Raw genomic sequence first — 13,156 nt, forward strand, 5'->3', positions numbered from 1 at the left:
CATGTGTGTGTGTGCATGTGTGTACAAAACTCCCCTCTTTTGCAAGCCATCACCAAAAGAAATGCCATCTCTGCCCTGTGTTTTTGGAACAGCATTTTTGTTTCTCTACCTTGGATAATGATAGGGATAAAAGAAACGTTTTGTATGTCATTTACCACTACCATGCCACAGGAAAAAAGTGCATAGTGCAAGTGGCAGCCAGCATCTGGCCTCGGGGCAGGAGTCTGGGAGGGAGTCGTGGGGCTGCTGCAAACTGAGGCAGGTGCACCCCAGCTGGAAGGAGCAGTTGGTATCCTGCCTGGTAGACTTCTGTCCTATTAGAATGCAAGGCTGACATTGTCACAGCTTCTAGTTTATCAAAAGAAGCCCGGAAACATAATTTTTAAATGCATTTTCTAATTTATTAATATTGGTGGTAACTAGTTGAAAGTTTTAAAAGCACCAAATGTGTCCAGTGAAACAAGGGGCCCAGACTCAGTCTGCAGATGAGTTTGCCTTCCTTGCTTTGCAGCAGCAAAGACGAGGTAAAGCCGTGTTGGGCTTCCTGTCCCAGATCTACATCCCAAGTGTTGCCAGGATTGCAAAACAGGGATCTGTGCTTTGTTTCCGGTTCCTCCGCACAGCCTGGGCTTTTCTGAATGTCCTTCATTGCCGTTGTTTTGCACATAGAAGATTTTATTTAGATATAGATTGTTTTGGCAGGAGCTCCTGCGCTCCCAATTATGCTGATGAAAGAAAAGATGTTACCAAATACTCTACCTGCTTAGAATCACAGAACATCAGAACTGGAAGGGTCCTTTAGAGAGCATATTGTCCAGCATTTTTCAAAGGTTTATTTCTAGCTGAGGACCAATAAAAAGAATATACCCTGCTCAATACAGAAATTGGATGAAAGCCAAGCTGTTCTAATTGAAGTGGGATGGGGTGGGGTGGGGAGGGGTGGTGGGTAGAACTACTCTCCTGAGCTCCTATGGAGACCCCTGCAGAGTTTCTGGGAGAAACCCTGAAGCACTTCAGAGAATAGTTTGAAGCTACAGGTCTGTCCAACCCACTGATTTACCAACAAGGAAACTGAGGCTCAGAGAGGCAGAGAGTGTGTGTCCAGCATCACAGAGTAGATGGGAGGTGGATTCAAGACAGGGAAGCCTGGCACGCTGTAGTCCATGGAGTTGCAAGGAGTCGGACATGCCTGAGCAGTGGAACAACGAACCCCAACAGGACAAGTACACTGGTGTGTCTGTCCAGAGCGCCATGGACCCCTTGCTGTATGCAAGTACCTGTGGGGTGAATTAGCGGAATTCAAAGATATATTTGTTCAGGTTTGGGGGTTGCAAGAAAGAGATGCTGGCTGTGGCTGCCTTAATTGGAGAAGGCACTAATTGGAAGGGCAAGGGAAATAGGCTATGAAGGGTAGGATTAGAGCCACTCAAGGATCCAGGACAGGTGGTGTGATGTTGCCTTTAGGATATTCTATCCCTACATCACTCTGCTAAAGGTCCAGTCTCTAGGAGACAGCTTTCTGTTGTTCTTCCTTGGGTGACCACTCCATCAATGCCCCCACCAAGCCTCCATCCATCAAGGGAGGCAGAGTTTCCCAAAGTAAAATGTTCATGGAGTTACGGAGAAATCGAACAAAGACACAGATGTCCACTGTAGAAAACAAAAAGTAAAAAATTCTGTTTCAAGGATGGCCATCTCCTCATCTCTTAGCCTGGACTCCTTGGAAGAGGAAGGTATATTGGCCTGAAGGGCCTTTCCTGCTGCCTTCTTCATGCCCGTCTGCTTCAGGGATAGGGGAACAGAAAGAGGAGGCAGAGTGAGTGGATGGGTCCCCAGTCCCATCCTACTTTGTCTTCGGCCAGATGCTGGCATTAGCAGGCTTTCTCAGCAAGCTAACGAGGTTAATCTGCTAATCCCAACCAGAACCAAGCACTGTGTGCATGGGGACCACTGCAGTGAAGACACTACACTGGGCAATGATGAGCGTTAAAGTGCAGCTTGTGAAACATCCAGCACAGAGTGAAGCACGGACGCTGCCGGTGGCAAGCCTGGCTGAGTGCCCGCATGATAGCCCTTCCACCCTTCTTCCTGGCTGACCGATCCCTGATTTTTTTTCATGATCACAGTTTGTCCAGTTAACAATGATTTGTAGCTCGTGGTGGCCATGTGACCCACCCAGCTCTATCTGATGAGAATCAACAGAAATACACTTCTTGGGGTTTCGGGAAAAACTTTTTCCTAATTAAAATGAAAGGGAGGGCATAGCAGTGAGCATAGCACATTTTTTTGCTTGTAGTCTTTCCCTTTGTTCCTTTCTGGGAAAGAATAAGATGCCTGGAGGTGCAGTGGCCACCTTGAAGCCATGAAGAGTCACACCCTAAGGATGGAGAAGCAGCTCTGGACTGACTGTCTTAAGGAGGAAAACTAAACAGAGCTTACTCAGTTTAGCTGTGGTAATCAGATTCTGCTACTACTCTATCTGATGTATCATCTAATTCAGTGCCCTGATTTTATAGGTGAGGTCACTGAGGCCCAGAGAAGTACAAGGACATTCCCAAGGTCAACAGCAAATCAGTGACTCAGATGAGACAAAAGAGCCGGACTTGACCTGAAGTCCAGTGTTCTTACTAATAGGTTCTTTCCAGAACATGCAAAATATTTTCAAAGGATGGGAAATAGTAAACTATGTTTTCCAAAGACTACTGATAATGAGTAAATCATAATGCCTGTTAAGTTTTAAAATTTTGTTTTAATGCCCAAAGCAATCAGGGCTTCATCACCATGATCATCAGCATCATCTTCTTCTCATCAAGAATGACTTGAGCAGCCCTGTGATTATAAGATAGCTAATTGCAAAGATAATCTCAGGCTGGAAGACTATTCAAGGAAAAGTCTAGACAAGTGTGTTTGTGTGTGTGTGTGTGTGTGTGTGCATGGGTGCACGCACGCTTTTGTGAGAGAAAATACATGCAAGGAGGCCTTAATAGAGAGAAGGATCTGTACTAGGATCCAGCCACTAAAGGGTTAATGCTATCTGTATGTTTGGATCCTGGATAATGCCAAATATAATGGACTTTCCCTGATAGTGTAGCATCATAACATTTGATTTCCGCTAGGAGGGAAGCAATGCACATTTTGTGAAAATGACTTTGTACTTAACCAGCCCATGTTCGCTGGGGTTAATGCCAGTCTGCTGTGTTAACAGTCTTCATGGGAGAGAAAGATAAATTCCAGTGGCTGGCATCATGGCCTTACATGTGGGGAGGTCACTCCCGGCAGAGCTTTGAGAGCAACTGAACCGTCACTTTTTCAGCATCTGTGGAGGGCCCGGCTCACCGCTAAGCACCAGGGGAGGATGAGAGAGTTGGGGGCGTATAAGGCATGGTCCCTGCCCTCCCTGGAAAAGCCCACCATTGAGCTCTAAACACAGGACAAACTGAGAGTCTGAAGAACAAACTAAGTTAATGTGAAATGTGTGGTCGAGACTCAGGAGTTGAGGCAAAGAGGAGGAAGGCTCTACTGAGTCAATGGCTCTTGAATTAGACCCCAGGGTGGTCAGAGCTGAAAGGGCAGCAACTATTCCAAGTGAACAACCAGCCTAAGCAAACATGACTTCCTTGAGTTGGGGGGAAGCTACTGGGCAGAAAAAGGAAATGGGATTAGAAAGGCATCCATCCATCCACCCACCCATCCATCCATCCAACCAACCATCCATTTATTCATTTAGCAACAAATATTGAGCACTGTGACAGGCAGAATAATAGCCTACCAAAGGTGTCCAAGTCCTAACCCCCAGCACCTGTTTATAAATTAACTTACATGGCAAAGTGGACTTTTTAGGCATGATTAAGGATCTTGAAGATAGTAAGAGTATCCTGGACTGTCCAGATGGACCAAAAGAAATTACAGGGACCTTAGAAGTGAAGAAAGGAGGCGGGGGAGTTGGAGAAAGATTAGAAAAAGCAATACTGTCGGCTTTGAAGATGGAGGAAGGGGCCGTGAGCTGAGGAATGCAGGTGACCTCTAGAAGCTGGAGAAGGGAAGGAAGCGGTTTTTTCCTCAGACCCTCCAGAGAGAACTCAGCCCTGCTCACACCTGACTTTAGCCCAGAGAAACCCATTTCAGACTTCTGACCTCCAGAACCGTAAGATTAGTTTGTGTTGTGCTAAGCCACTGCTGGTGGTGATTTATAACAGCAGCAGCTGGAAATGAAGACGAGTCGCCTTACAGGGCAGGCGATATGCTAGTGGCTGAGGCTGCAGCGGAAGACAGCTGTCGTTAGAGACACGGCCCAGCCGCACAGACTCGCACTCAACAGCAACATGCTGATTGCTGAGCTATCCAATTATGGTTGTAAAGGAAATAGCTGTACAGCAGAAGCCGGGGCACCCAGAGGGTGTATAAAGGACTCCTGCCTGGTGAGTGAGCTCGAGGTGGCCTCGATGAAGACTGGGGGAGCTCTGAGCCCCAGAGCTGTGGTGTCCTAAGGAACTAGCCTGTGAGCCACCTGTCTAAATTTAAATGCTCTAGCATCCACGTTTTTTAAAAAGATAAAACGCAGTGAAATTAATGTTAACAATATATTTTATTTAACCCCATATTCCAAAGTGTTACCATTTCAACATATAACCAACATAAAACATTATTGAGATAGGTTACCTTTTTTGGTTTGTTTTCCAAAACTCTTTCTTTGAAATCTAGTGGGTTTTTACACTTGAAGCGCCTCTCAACTTGGACCAGCCTAATTCCAGCTGCTCAAAGTCACTGTGGGCAAGTGGCCTCCATACTGGATAGAGAGCAAGTAACATGTGCTCGTGGGGCCAGTGGCAGTGGGACTCGGGTGGAGTCGGGCACAGGAGGGACGAGCATGGTGGGCAGCGCGGGGCGGGGTCAGGCTGAGGGGAGGAGGCAGGGTGTGGAGATGGGGCTTCGGGCCAAATGGGCTTGCAGACCAAGGGGACCCATGCAAGGACTGTAGCTGTGGACAACATGATCAGACTGGGGTTGTCAGACATCTTTGAGGAGAGATAAGAGCATGTTTTGATGGGATAGAGAAGGCTTTGGAGGCTGGTAATGTCAGCCGTGGGAGATAAGATACATCTGATCCAACCTCCTTCCGTGCCAGCCCTTTACTCCAGAAGTAAACGAAAAAACTGACCAGCCTGAGACTTTCATGGGGTTGGACCGCGGCTTCTTACGTTGCTTTTCCCACAGCTCACCCTGGGCTGAGCTCGCGCTGCTCAGCATTGGCATCAGCACACTCAACATCAACGTTTACTGAGCCTTTCTAACGAACCAGACCCTGTACAGAGCCCTTTGTTTTAAGCTTCTCAACAATTCTTCAGGCAGGGAATATGATTATATCTCCATTTAATAGATGAGATAATATGTTTTTAATATTTTTATTTATTTATTTTGGCCACTGCCATATGACATGTGGGGTATTGATATCCCTCGACCAGGGATTGAACCCACACCCCTTGCATTGGAAGCATGGAGTGTTAGCTACTGGACCACCAGAGAAGACCCCAGATGAGATAATAGAGGCTAGGGAACATTAAGTGACAGACACAAAGCTTCCCTGGTGGCTCAGAGGGTAAAACAATCTGCTTGCAACACAGGAGACTCGGGTTCCATCCCTGGGTTGGGAAGATCCCATGGAGAAGGGAATGGCTACCCACTCTAGGATTCTTGTCTGGGAAATCCCACAGAGAGAGGAGCCTGGTGGGCTATAGTCCAGGGGATTGCAAAGAGGTGGATGTGACTGAGCAACTACACTTCACTTCTTCACAAAGCCACACAGTCTGGAGTGGCAGTGGAGGAGTTTGAGGCAGGTTGTCAGGCTCAGAGATTCTATAGGGCCTGGAGGGAAGCTGGGCCAGGCACGTTCTGGGCCACAAGGAGAGACTCGACTGCCTGTCTTAGATCAGTACCAAGAGGGACATTTTCCAAGCCTGAGATGGAGAGGCAGAGATCTGCGTTCCTTCTTCCTCTTTTCAATGAGCAGAGTCATTTCTGATCAACCCAGCTTCATTTCAGAGTCCCCAGGAGGCTTGCAGGACTCTGAAATCCAGAGGGTGATAACTCGCCCTCATCCTGCTCATTTCAGGGTCTGTGCCAGACTCAGAGGGTCTCCTGCTCTCAGTTTGAGCACCCCAGGTCTCCTGTCAGCCTCCTGAGGTCAGGGACGCTCCCACCTTCATGCTCAGCCTGGTCCACAGGGTAGCCTTCTCCCGTCCTCTTTCCCCACCCTCCCCGCGTCCTTCTCCCTGTTCTTTCTTGTTTCTGTCAGGCTGCCTTCCTCATGCTCTCAGACCTTCACCTGCACTCTCACCTCTCCCTGGCGAGGCAGGAGAGGCAGGCCCTTGCATAGACCAGAAGGGGAACACGGCGGCCGGCTTTCCTCTCACAGACCCCAGCTCCTCCCTGCGCTTGCACTCCTGCCAGATGCTTCCCCAGAGCCTGGGCAACTCGGCGTCTGGACTTACCCACTGACTTGTTGGGACTTTAAAAGCCTTTTCTAATTGGTATCTGTTCCCAGTGAGAGTCAGCTTCCATTATGTGAGAAAGACCCTCTCACCCATTCCCTTCCTTGCCTTTTTTCAAGAACAATAGCAGGTATGTCTCTTGAATGAGTATTTTTTTCCAAAATGAGTTCACATTCACTTAGCAACAAATATGTTCTCTGTGTGTGTGCCTATGTGCACATCTATGTGTATAAAGGCACACATTCAGATTACTTGAACACAAAATCCAATGTGCTCAAATTCCATTTCTGATGTAAATGAATAAAATTTTTTATGGAGCATTGTAAGGGCCATTGAGATCACACTGCATTTAGAAATCATTATCATCTCTCTCTCCTCTTTCCCTATTCTTCTGAACATCTCTTCAACTGACTGCAAAGAATGCAGGTCAGAAGTGCCTAGGAAATCCCTAGTCTATGGCATGTCTGCTCTTTATTTTAAACCATCTCAAATATATCTTTATCAGACCCAATGCCCTCCAGTATTCTAAAGGCTTTTGTCACATAAGCAATTTCTCCATTCCATGGTGGCTTATCTGACAGTTTCCCATTTACCTGCTACTTATTATTATACTCAACTTTGAATTTTAAAACCCCAGTGAGGGTTTAAAGGATCTTGAAGGACAAAATCAGAAACCTAGATTAGCAGTTACTATAAATCTGCAAGAAAGCTAGTTTATTTTATTTTTTTTTCCATTTGGAACAATACAGAGTATAATGCAAACACACTGTATAATGAAGCTGGTATCCTGGAAAAGTGTCTTCACATTTCACTCACCTCTCTCCCTGCCTTCACTATTTCATTCTCACTAACTGAAGATATTCCTAAGATGATGCCTTTTTTATCTGATTCTGGGGAAACACTCACTCCAACATTAAGCCTCATTTAGGCTAAATTAAAATTCATTTTCTTGCAGCCTTCCCTCTTGGCTCCTTTACTCAGCTTTAATCGAAAGCAACAGTGCCAGGCTGTACGCCATACTGCCTGAGTTTCTGCACCCCAGGAGCCCTCTCCCCCAGGCAAAGACCACCAATGCCATGTTCACCTTGACAGTGGGGAAAAAGCAGGATGGGCTTCCTGGGCTCTGAGAGTCAGGAGGAGAAAGACGCAGCTGCTGACGAAACACCTGGGTGTCAGCTTCACTGGCAGGGTTGCTGGGATGGGCTTGCCCATGCTCCCCAGGAAATCCCCACAGTTCCTGAGTGCCCCTCCTTTTCCCTTTCTCTGCCACATCTGATGTGTGTGTTCTGAGGAGTCTGCTCAATTCTGCTCGACAAGGCTGCCCTTCATGGTTCATTTTGGCCAAACATCACAGCAGTGATAGCTAACACTGCAAAGTGTGCCATGTGCCAGGCACTTGATAAATAATAATTCCTATTATTCTCTCATATTAGAGGTGAAGATGCAGAGGCCTTAAGAGGCCAGCTTGCCTACCGTCACACAGCTAGTTGATGGAGGATCCATTTGCCTATTTCAGGCAATCTAGACCAAACCACCAGAGAAGGCAATGGCACCCCACTCCAGTACTCTTGCCTGGAAAATCCCATGGATGGAGGAGCCTGGTAGGCTGCAGTCCATGGGGTCGCTAAGAGTCAGACACGACAGAGCGACTTCACTTTCACTTTTCACTTTCATGCGTTGGAGAAGGAAATGGCAACCCACTCCAGTGTTCTTGCCTGGAGAATCCCAGGGACGGGGGAGCCTGATGGACTGCCGTCATGGAGTCGCACAGAGCTGGACACGACTGAAGCGACTTAGCAGCAGCAGCAGACCAAACCACAGTGCCCTTCACCACTTGGCCGCACTGGCCCTGCCGCAGGGCTGATTATCCTAGACTCTGTCTAAGTGTTGTTATTGTTGTTGTTTAGTCACTAAGTCATGTCTGACTCTTTTGCAAACCCATGAACTGTACCCTGCCAGGCTCCTCTGTCCATGGGATTTCCCAGGCAAGAATACTGGAGTGGGTTGCCATTTCCTATTCAAAGGGATCTTCCCAACCCAGGGATCGAAGCTGCATCTCCTGCAGTGGCAGGGGAGTTCTTTACCCCTGAACCCCCAGGGGAGCCCCCACGAAGTCTACACAGACGTGTTTTCACACGGTCGTCTCAGCAGGTGGGCATGGCAATCGCATGTTCATGACACATGTCCAAGTCCAATTAGCCAGTGAGCATAGGGGCGAGACAAATGCGTTTCCTCCTCCAGCGGACGTGCACTGAGGTCATGGTAGGCTCCAAGCTCAGTGCTGCAGATGTAATCAGAACAGACATGCTCTCTGCTCTCACAGGGCTCTCCGTGGGAGAGGCCGCTGTCTATCAAACGAAGCCATCGTTGCCAAGTTGGCTAAGGAGACAGACCACTAGCCAGGGCAGGGCATCTGATGGAGCTAGGGGTGCGGTGGGCATGTGGCAGGGCTTTTTTAAAGTGTATCTATCTATCCATGGGAAACCAGGTGGTAATGGGCAGATGTTGAGGAATAGGCAGGAAAAACTATGGTCAACAAAGGAGCACCAGGAGCACAGGCCTGGCGATAAGGCGGCTGGTGAGCTGGTGACCCTGGAGCCAGGCCAGCGTGCTGACAATGCCAGGGGGCAGGGGAGGGGACACAGGAGTGCCTTGAGGTGAGGAAGGAGAAACAAGAAGCTGTAGTTGATCTGACCATAAAGCAGGGTTTTAACTCCCACTATTACACTGACCATACTTTTATAGCAGGTTCTTGGCAGCAAATTTTGCTTTTCTTGTTTTCACAAAACAGTTGGTAAAAAAAAAAAGCATGTTTCCAAATCTCAGAAACATGGCTTGTGCTGCAGACAGACATCATTTCAAGTATCCCTGTGATTTGCCATCGCTAACACACTCCATCAGGGCCCTGTTTGCAAAGGAGATAATGTAGGTGAAAAGCCTTGTAAACAGCAGTGTGCGTCCACACGCCTGGGTCATTATCCCTAACAACGGGGCTTGTTTTGGGTGATGCACGCATCATTTACATGAGTTAATATATGTAAAGTGTCCAAAATGGTGCCTGGCTCCGGGTAAACAACTGTATAAGTGTTAACTTTTGTTTTTACTGTTCTGCCTCCCTTTTTTATTTTCCCAGGCTTGGTCTGGTTCTCCTATGAAATCACAAAAATGGTCTCATGGGCCCATGTCCCTCTTCTCTTTCAGGCCAGAACAAAATCTGCTTCATCCCAGGCATGGTGGGACCCATATTAGAGATGACACTTATCCCTGAGGCTGAGCTCCGGAAAGCCACCATCCCAATCTTCTTCGACATGATGCTGTGTGAATATCAAAGGAGTGGAGATTTCAAAAAGGTAAAAAATGAGGCTGGAAACTCAGGCCAGCATCCCTAATCCCCAGCCCATTTCCCCATAATGATACCTTGGTTCCATCTGCCTGGGCTTCGTTCAGAGGCTTTTGGGAGGCTGGGGACATTGATTCACATGCCTGGAATGAGCTGGCAGAGCGGATTTGGTCAGGGTTGTATCATGCTTTCCCGCAAGAGGCCAAGATTAAAATACACTTTCTAGCTGGGTATCAGTGTGGTCCCTTTCTCTAAAGGATAGGAATCCTACTTCCCTGCAGAAGCCCCCTCAGGGTGCATTCCAAGGGGCTCCTCCTCCCCCCTGCACACACCTGAGACCCACCTTGGCCCAGCACTTCTGCTTCTGAGATAACACAGAAGATCTGAACATCAGACTTGGCCACGTGTCAGGGGGTCAGCAAGCAGAGGCGCAGACCCCAATGCCCAGGAGGGCCCGGCAGAGCTGTGGCGGGGTGAAGTGGGGCTTTCCCCCGCACGCAGGGAGGGAGCCACTTGGGGCAAATGCAGGGGCCACTAGTCACACGTTTTCATTGAAAATCCCATTGGACTGGAAGAATGAGGCCCTTTTGGTGGGCCCAGCCACTCCAGTCACTTGCGCTGGTGAAGTAAGCCCTGGTTTCCACAACAGGGTCCCGGCTCCATTCAGAAGTCAGGCCCGGTTTAGGGAGGTTGGTCTTTGTGTCCCGTCAAGTCTGCCTCAGCGATGCGAGGCCCTCAGGTCTCACCCTTCTGTCCTCCCTGCCCCTCCTCTTCTGGTGCTCCCCTAGTTGGACTCCCTCCTCACCCTGGCATTCCTGTCTCTCATTCTATACCACATCCTGCACCAAAAAAATTTCTTAAAATAGGTATCTAAGTGCCTTCTAATGGAGAAGGCAATGTCACCCCACTCCAATACTCTTGCCTGGAAAATCCCATGGATGGAGGAGCCTAGTGGGCTGCTGTCTATGGGGTCGCACAGAGTCAGACATGACTGAAGCGACTTAAAGGGCAGCAGTTTCCAAACTGCTCTTTCTTAAAATCCTTTTGGACTTTATTCTTCCTTTGCTCATTGGTTCCTCACCCAATGAAGTGCAAACCCTGTTGCCTGCATTCCAGGTCCTCCCTGCTCGCCTTCAGCCAGTGTTCCAGCGTTTTCTCTGGCTCTCTCCGCCTACCCACCTGTTCTCCAGGCATCTCCACGGTTCACTTGAATTGTGTGGCCTTGGCAAGCATCCTCTTACTGTTCCTCTTCCTTTGCTTCTCAGCCACATTCGTGGTCCTGCCTGCCAGCACCGTCTATGTGCCTCTGAATCCCGCAAAGCCCTCCCCAGAGCTCATCCTTTAAGAGACCTTTGCCCTCTACTCCTCTGTCATTCCAGCTGTCTGAAGTATCGTTATTAGATACTTACACTACACTCATTTCTGCTTCTGCCTCATCTTCATGTCAAAAAAGTGATGCTGATGATAATGCCAATGACTGGCATTAACTGTGTGGACTCCGTGTCAATCCCTGTGAGTGCTTTCCATGCATTAATTCATGCCATCTTTTGCTTACAACCCTGTGAGGTAGGCAGCAGCAGCATCCCACGCGTGTATCTGTTCATTTGGCTCTGCTGAGCCTTCATTGCCTCATGCGGGATCTTCGGGCTTTGTTGTGGCGTACGGAATCTTTCAGTTGTGGCATGTGGGATCTAGTTCCCTGACCAGGGGTCGAACCCAGGCTCCCTGCGTTGGGAATGCAGAGTCTTAGCCAGTGGACCACCAGGAAAGTTCCCATCCCGATATTAGGATGGAAACCCTGAAGCCTAGAGAAGTGAAGTCACTTACCCTTAGCCATACGAGAAAGACACAGAGCGGAGGTTGCAGCGCACAGGTCCCTAGGATCCCAAGCCAGGCTGCGTCCACTGCACTGCTCAGCCCCTGGCCTCATCGCAGTAAATGCGGGCTGACAGAGAATGGTGGTGCCCTCTGAAGCAATGCCTGCTCATGAAACGGAGCACTGATTCCACCAGATGCTCCAGGAAGAGGGACGGGAGGTTAAATACCTCAGGAAGCCCCTGCATGTCGGAGCCCCACTTACAGATTTCCAGGGGGCATAACGCACGGAGCCAAGGCATGGAGATGTCCCCCAATAAACAGACCTGTTGAATTTCTCAGATTCATTTCGGCAAGAAACATCTATCGGATGTGCCAATCACTTTGGAAAAGTTCTAAGAGGAAAGAGGTTCTAAGAGGAAAGACACTAGTTAGCTGTGACGATCCCAGTGTAAGAGGGTGCACTTCCAACTCAGGGACTCACAGGTGTTCTCTGGTCCCCAAGGCTGGTGACCAGCCGTCTGCCTACAGGGAGCCTGTAGAGAAATCAGGTGAGGAATGCAGATGGAGGAAGAGACCATAGCCAGCCAGCTGGGCTGGGGGTGCGGGAGGGTGGAAGGCGCAGCTGCAGATGGATGTTTGAAGGTTGTTTGGAATCTGCCACCTTTTAAGGCGAAGTCCGTGAAGCTTGGGAACATGGGAGGGGCACCCTGGGTGGGATGAGGGCATTCTGCTTCCCCTCAGATCTCCCCAGTGGGGTGGGCACCAGCGGGCTCAGAAGATGTCCTGGAGCAGGTGTGCAAAAGAAGTACTCCCAGTACTGACGCCACACAGTGTCTGAAAGAGAAGCTAACCCGGGTCCTCCCTGGGCAACAGCCTGACAGTCGTGTCCAGTGGCCTCAGAGCTTCTGAGGGTTGCCTGTGGTGTGATTGTCCTGCCCTAATGGCACCCCTTTGGCACGCAGCCGCCTCATCTCCATGAATGGGGTCGTCCCCTAGCTCCTCGCTCCACGCCTGTGTTCATTGTAAATTCCTTCCCCAATTGCTTCTCTTCATCTCTGCCTTATCAAAAGAAACAGGAGAGTCGGGCTGACTAATGGGGCAGCTGCCTGTGTGCACACCAGCTGCGTGCGGACCAGAGCCCAGTGTGGGATGAGCAGAGCCAGGTGTCCCTGCCTGGCTCAGAGTAAGCACACAAAGACGGTATCCCCAGGGGAGGGAGGAAGCCAGGCCCTCTGAGCTCCACACCACCCTGATGGCCAGACCCGGAGAACAACCCAGAACCAGGGTTTGAAACCCACGCGGCATTGTGGCCACACCTGATGCCAATAGATAAGAGAACTGGGTGCCCAGAGAGCGACAAGGTCCCCTTTCTAAAACGTGGGTGTGAGAGGAAATAGCAGCACCCACAGGAGCACTCAGCAGGACCTTTGCTCCCCCGCACAGCAGGCCCTCTGGCCTGACACCCAGTGTCTCATAGTTCTCCTGCTGCCATGCCTTTGCGGGGCTCTTC

General features: G+C 49.3%; 1 protein-coding gene across 2 annotated transcripts in view; it reads left to right on the forward strand.

The window, feature by feature from the left end:
* Positions 1-13,156, forward strand: part of DOCK2 (dedicator of cytokinesis 2) — a 452,311-nt gene that overhangs the window by 375,607 nt on the left and 63,548 nt on the right. For both annotated transcript variants that reach the window (XM_055555142.1, XM_055555143.1), the window contains exon 33: positions 9,690-9,838. In XM_055555142.1, coding sequence (XP_055411117.1) covers positions 9,690-9,838 — 149 coding nt within the window. The remainder of the gene's footprint in view (positions 1-9,689; positions 9,839-13,156) is intronic.

The sequence above is a fragment of the Bubalus kerabau genome, chromosome 18 (genome assembly GCF_029407905.1).
Source record: "Bubalus kerabau isolate K-KA32 ecotype Philippines breed swamp buffalo chromosome 18, PCC_UOA_SB_1v2, whole genome shotgun sequence".
NCBI classification, from domain to species: domain Eukaryota; kingdom Metazoa; phylum Chordata; class Mammalia; order Artiodactyla; family Bovidae; genus Bubalus; species Bubalus kerabau.